Source organism: Colobus angolensis, unplaced genomic scaffold (genome assembly GCF_000951035.1).
Source record: "Colobus angolensis palliatus isolate OR3802 unplaced genomic scaffold, Cang.pa_1.0 Scaffold52, whole genome shotgun sequence".
Taxonomy (NCBI): Eukaryota; Metazoa; Chordata; class Mammalia; order Primates; family Cercopithecidae; genus Colobus; species Colobus angolensis.
In genome coordinates, this window is record NW_012118710.1 from 336,593 (window position 1) to 343,447 (window position 6,855).

The window sequence follows — 6,855 nt, forward strand, 5'->3', positions numbered from 1 at the left end:
CAGGGCAAAAATAAACCAAGATTAGGAAGTATGTTACCTCTTCTGAAACTGCCACAGACTGTAGCAATGTATTCAGAATCCACTTTTTTAACTTCATTTAGTACAATATCCTAATAGAAGAAAAATTAAGTCAGTATTCCCAAAATGGCTTTTCACAAGTGACACTCTCAATTCTAATCAAAGAATATAATTTGACACAACTTACTTGCATTTGTAACATCTCTTCACGAGGAATTCTTTTTTCAAAGTCCCCAAAGTATCTATAAAGACAGAATAAGTAGACAAAAGATTTTTGTAAAATTTAAATCTCCTTAAAAATTAAATTGTCTTTTATAACAATTGTCCAGGCCATACCAGCAGATCATTCTCACAAATCAAGGCTAGAATGAATTCATTGAGAAGACAACAGCAAAATTGGGAGTGCGGTGAATGGGGGAAGGTTTATTCCTAAATTGGATCAAAATCCTTAAGTGTCATCCTTTGTAATATTTCGAAGACTCCATCCAAACTTATTTGCAAATAAGCTACATATTCATGTAACAAGAGTAAATCAATACATTTAAGTTAGGGCATAATTTCAAAGTAGACTGCTCTCTACGGACAAGGCAAGGGGTTACAGTTTACGGCTCTTACATCCTGCAAAATTATATTTTCAAATACTATCCTGCAACATGGATGAACTCAGACAACAATATGCTAAGTGAAAGAAGTCAGTCACAAAAGACCACATACTGTATGACTTCATTTACATTAAGTGTCCAGAATAGGCAAATCCATAGGGATAGAAAGCAGATGAGCAGCTGCCTAGGTCTAAGGTGGGCATAGGGAGAGGCAATGGGGGAATGATAGTAATAGGTACAGGGTTCTTTCTGCGATAACAAAATGTTCTAAAACTGACTGTAGTGATGGTTGCACAACTCTGTGAATATACTAAAAGTCACTGAATTGTATATTTTAAATGGATGAATTACAGGACATATGAATTACATCTCAATAAGGCTGTTAGGAAACTCAGTGTGAAACAACATCTAAGCATATGCTTCAGCATGATGAAGCACCTGTTCACAGCCAATTCTCACCAAACCAGTTCTTCAGAAGACCTCCATTTACTACAGAAATGCCAGGAAAGCAAGAATCATACCATCTAGGTCTCTTACTGGCTCAAGATTTTGGAATGGTAGTATAAGTTTAAAATATTATGGTAAAGCATCAACAGGAAAATTCAAAAGGTTATTAGAACTGAATCACCCACAACACTATATAATGCCAGAAGAGATACATATAGTGCTTATGCACTATAACTGTAAATAATTAGAAAGGGGGTTCCCAGACTATATCTGGCACACAAAATAATTATTGATGCTGATATAGAAATATGCCTAGGAGTTATCCCTATATGGTTATTTAGGTATGAGGTTTGTCCTTTTTTTAAATTTAGTTTTTCATATTCATGTCCTATCTTCCTGGGTACACTATAAAACTCCTTAAAAGTTATACTCAACCTCTCTATATCTTTACCCCAAACCTAGTGCAGTGCTTTGTACAATGTGAGCATGAAATAAAAACCCACTGACTGCCTGATACACTCAGTCCTAGGTATATGAAGAGGAAGTTCCCTGCTAAAGTAAAAAGAATAAGGGAAATCCTCAAAACAAGTAAACTAGAAAGCAAAAGTGAAAGCATTGCATGAACACAGGTAGATACTCTATAGAAGTCCACAAATCTTAGCACTTCTGAATAGGAAAATGGTTGTGGTTTAGCTAAGTTTGAAGAGTCCTTGTGGTATATAAAAGAATGTCTATAAAAATTTTACTTTTACATCTCAAGTGTCAAAACAAAATTTGCCATCTTACTTCAGCCCAATTCGCTGATGATGGTTCAATTTATCTTCATTTTTTCTGAGATCTGTACAGAAGATAAATAAAGATAAATAAATTGACATGTTAATTTAAATGCTTTTCAGGGGAAAAATGCTAAACTCAATGACTTTTTATAAAGAACCACCTGGGGAACAAATACACTGAAATGACTGAAAACACAATGAGAAAAAAATTTCAGATATGAAGAGCTAGATAAAAGTGACTCTTCAGGGCTGGGCACAGTGGCTCACACCTGTAATCCCAGTACTTTGGGAGGCCAAGGCGGGCAGATCACAAGGTCAGGAATTTGAGACCAGCCTGGCCAACATGGTGAAACCCCATCTCTACTGAAAATGCAAAAAATCAGCCAGGCATGGTGGTGTGCCCCTGTAATCCCAGCTACTTGGGAGGCTGAGGCAAGAGAATCACTTGAACCCGGGAGGTGGAAGCTGTAGTGAGCCGAGATTGCATCACTGCAATCCAGCCTGGGCAACAGAGTGAGACCTTATTTCAGGAAAAAAACAAACAAACAAACAAACAAAAAACAGAATGACACCAAATTTTACTAACTACAGCAAAAAACAACCTTATAAGAATCAATATGGTTTAATTTATTCTAAAAGTAGCAGTAGTAACAACAACTTCTGAATGTTTTCTGACTAACTAGGTTTATTCATATTGTTCATTTTTTCTTTCACTCTTTCATTCCATTAGTACTGAGCAGTAGATTTGTGCAGTCATTGTGCTAAAAATCCTGTTAAGCCAGGCGCAGTGGCTCATGCCTGTAATTCCAGCACTTTGGGAGGCCGAGGCGGGAGGATCATGAAGTCAGGAGTTCGAGCCCAGCCTGACCAACACAGTGAAAACCCATCTCTATTAGAACTTCAAAAATCAGCCAGGCATGGTGGTGCGCACCTGTAATCCCAGCTACTCAGGAGGCTGAGGCAGGAGAATCGCTTGATCCCAGGTGGCAGAGGTTGCAGTGAGCTGAGATCACACCACTGCACTTCTGGGCAGACAGAGCAAGACTCTGTCTCCAAAAAAAAAAAAAAAAAAAAAATCCTGTTGAAAGGAAAACTATTACTGTACTTGCATTTTTTAACTTAAAAATTGTCATAACATCCCATATTAAGTCTAAAAGTTACTTAGTTCCATTCAGGTGTCCCTTTATTGGGCATGAGTCCAGCTGTGAGCCTTGTTAAAGAAACAGCAAGATAAACATGCTTAAAAAGCAATTCCTACAAGCCCCCTTATAGTCAGTCACAAATACACACATTCACTCTGGAGATATAAAATGGAGAAAAATAAGCATCTTTATGAAACATAGAGCACTTAATATTTCCTATGGTTGTGTGCACACAGAAAACACTAAGGTATATGACTAAAACTGAAGTGGAAATATTGAGTGTGTTATATAGATATAGTTATAGATATCAATAGTTGTATTACTTATCTGTGAATTGTAAAATAATATAAAAACCAGAACAGTAGACCCTTGACACTCCCAAGAGATGCAACTCAATACCTCCAAGAAACCCACAGACTCTTGACCCTTTTAGCCAATCATTTCTCTCATATAAGCTGTCTATACCACAAGCAGCAAAGCATAAACCCCCTATGAGATGCACATGTAGAGTTCATTCTCTAGCAATGTGGCTCACACAAATTCTTAACTTAGTAATATTACTAATCATGCCTCATAAGAGTTGGTTACCATTTTTAAGTAGTATTTACTATGTACGAAGCACTCTGCTAAGGGCTTTACATACATTATTGCATTTAATCATATGAAGCACAAATACCCATTTTGTAGGTGTGAAAACTGAAGCAATAAGGTCATCCACTCTTAAAAAGGTAGTGGAGGTGGGATTCAAAGCCAGGTCAGTCTCCAAAACCTGCCTACCTAACCACTGGACTGCTTGCAAACAGCTGAGCTCACAAATACTAAATCCCAAATGCCAAGGATACACTGTAATGAATTCATATGTGTACATACACCCATGAAAAGTATAAAGAGATACATTACATGTAAAGGATTACTATATTTAAGGAAAACATTTTATATTACTTGTTAGGCTCTATTTTTATCTTTTTTTTTCAAAGCAAAAATTCCTTTAAAAACCATTACAAATCTCTTACAGAATCTTTCTCAATAATATATAACTTAGCTTTTAATCTGATACAAGATTTTCTTGCTTAAAATTTTATTAAAGAAATAAAGGGGGTCGGGCGCAGTGGCTCACGCCTTTAATCCCAGCACTTTGGGAGGCTGAGGTGGGCAGATCACGAAGTCAGATCGAGACCATCCTGGCTAACACGGTGAAACCCCGTCTCTACTAAAAATACAAAAAAAAAAAAAAAATTAGCTGGGTATGGTGGTGGGTGCCTGTAGTCCCAGCTACTTGGGAGGCTGAGGTAGAATAGCATGAACCTGGAAGGCAGAGCTTGCAGTAAGCCTAGATCACGCCACTACACTCCAGCCTCGGCAACAGAGCAAAACTCCATTTCAAAAAAAGAAAAAGAAATAGAGGCAATTTAGATATTTGAAAAATCTGCAAATGATAACTATTTCATTGCTTTTAGGTCAAGAGATTGGTTCTTGGTCTTTTTTTTTTTTTTTTTCTTGAGATGGAGTCTCACTCTGTAACCCAGGCTGGAGTGCAGTAGCACCACCTCGGCTCACTGCAACTTCTGCCTCCTGGGTTCAAGCAATTCTCCTGTCTCAGCCTCCTAAGTAGCAGGGATTACAGGCGCCTGCCACCATGTCTGGCTAATTTTGTATTTTTAGTAGAGATAGGATTTCACCACGTTGGCCAGAATGGTCTCGAATTCCTGACCTCAAGTGATCTGCCCGCCTCCCAAAGTGCTGGGATTACAGGCGTAAGCCACCATGCCTGGCCCTGGTTCTTGGTCTTCTTAGTTCTCTCTTAGTTACAAACCTAAAAATGTTTATGATGGTAATATAAACTATACCCTATATCTACTTTACTACAGAGTTAAAAAGAAAATCTTATCATTTGTATCTGATTGAGAATGGATTTTTCAATTTGAAGTTTGTTAGAGCACTAATGGTACTTCAGGACCATATTTAACCTGGAATTAGTGACCTACAGTTATACTCACCTTCTAGTGTTTTAATTCCTTCATCTACAAACTTCCTTGCAGCAGATGGACTACAAAAAGAAAAGCATTACTTCAATATTGGGTGAAACTTGGGATTCTTGTAACAACCATGTCTTAATAGTAAGAAGACTTGCTATTAAGCTAAACAAGACCTGCTAAAATGTTGCATGGCTACTTTGGTAATGTTCAACTTTATCCAAAGTATGAATTATTGAAGTGTCAATCATTAGGAAGACAACTATGAACTCAGACATGAAAAAGATGTCTAAATGGCTGCTGTCATAGTGCCCATGTACAGATGGCACTTGAAAACCGTTCATTCATTGAACTAAGATTTACTAAGGGCCATTATGTGTCAGATACTCTTCTGGGTGCTGAAAATGTAGCAGGAATAAGAATATAAGTGGGTAGATAGAGACAACAGATAGTTACATAAACAAGAAAAATATCAGGTGGATAAATTAAAACAGAATGATATGACAGAATGGCTGGGTCCTACTTTAGACTGAGTGGCATAAGGCCTTTGAGATGATATCTAAGCTGAGGTTTGAATGACTAAAGAACCAGCTATCTAGGGGATCAAAGAGAAAAACATTTCGGGAAAAGGAAACAATTAGTGCAAGGGCCCTAAGGCTGGCATGAGCTTGGCCTGTTCAAGAGAAGAGAAAAATAAGGATGCATAGAGTGATGTAAGTGATGGTATGAGGTGCTATGGAGCACTACACAGGTGTTACACTCTGCTGTGCTTTTAGAGTCATGGTGATAGGTTTGGATTTTATTCTGAGTGCAGTGAAAAGCTATTAGAAGACACTGCACAAAGCAATGACAAAATCTGATTTAGGTTTCTAAAATATCACTTTATTCATATAAATAAATCACAACATCAGAAATGACTAAAGATGCTCTTATAGGATGGGGGCAGAAGAAACCTTACTGACTAACCCAACTTCTCTCTTATTTCGTAAGGAAGGACACTGAAACCTAGAAAGATGAAGCGATTTGCTAAGGTCACAAATCTAGCTGGTGCTAGCACTGGGACCATTACTCAGATTTCCTGACATTCTTCTCACCATACCAGTTTATAGCATAATAAAGCAGGAGCGGGGAACAGAAAGAAAAGGATACACACAAATATAAACATGCAAGCACAACAGTCTGAGGCCATAGTGTTTCGGGACAAATAAACCTATATCATTCAGTAAGCTGTGCAAATATCATCACATTATATTGTGATATAGAAACTGATACTGACGTTAGTTAGGAAGGCAATGCAGCATAGAAGAAACAGAACTGAACTCGGAATCAGAAGATATGGGTTCAAATCTGGCTCTGCCCTGGTTACTCATGTTCTATATTCAACTTTCAGTTCTCTTGCCTGGAAAAAAGGGATAATAGATGCTCTCTAAAACACCTTGTGGTTCACACCTATAATCCCAGCATTCCAGGAGGCTGAAGTGGGAGAGGATTGCTTGAGGCCAGGAATTCAAGACCAGCCTAGGCAACATAGGGAGACATCTTCTCTACAAAAAATAACAAAAATTCGCCACACATGGTGGCACAACCCTGTCGTCTCAGCTACTCAAAAGGAGTACTAAGGCAGGAGAGTCACTTTACCCCAAGAGTTCAAGGTTACAGTGAGCTATAATAGCACCACTGCACTCCAGCCTGGATGGCAGAGTAAGACCCTATCTCTAAAAAAAAAAAAAAAAAATTGTAATTCTTCTAATGAAAATTTTAAAATGGCCTTGAGTCCCCAAGGAGTCATGCTCATTTTCAATATACTAGGTTTAAGAATTTAATATGTTTGGCCGGGCACGGTGGCTCAAGCCTGTAATCCCAGCACTTTGGGAGGCCGAGACGGGTGGATCACGAG

General features: G+C 38.1%; 1 protein-coding gene across 1 annotated transcript in view; it reads right to left on the minus strand.

Annotated features, from left to right (window-relative positions):
• POLB (polymerase (DNA directed), beta) overlaps nt 1-6,855 on the minus strand; it is a 39,994-nt gene that overhangs the window by 14,211 nt on the left and 18,928 nt on the right. Inside the window, exons 6-9 of the mRNA XM_011960641.1 lie at nt 4,983-5,032; nt 1,854-1,905; nt 206-260; nt 38-110 (exon numbers count right to left, since the gene is read on the minus strand). Of these exons, the coding sequence (XP_011816031.1) occupies nt 38-110; nt 206-260; nt 1,854-1,905; nt 4,983-5,032 (230 nt within the window). The remainder of the gene's footprint in view (nt 1-37; nt 111-205; nt 261-1,853; nt 1,906-4,982; nt 5,033-6,855) is intronic.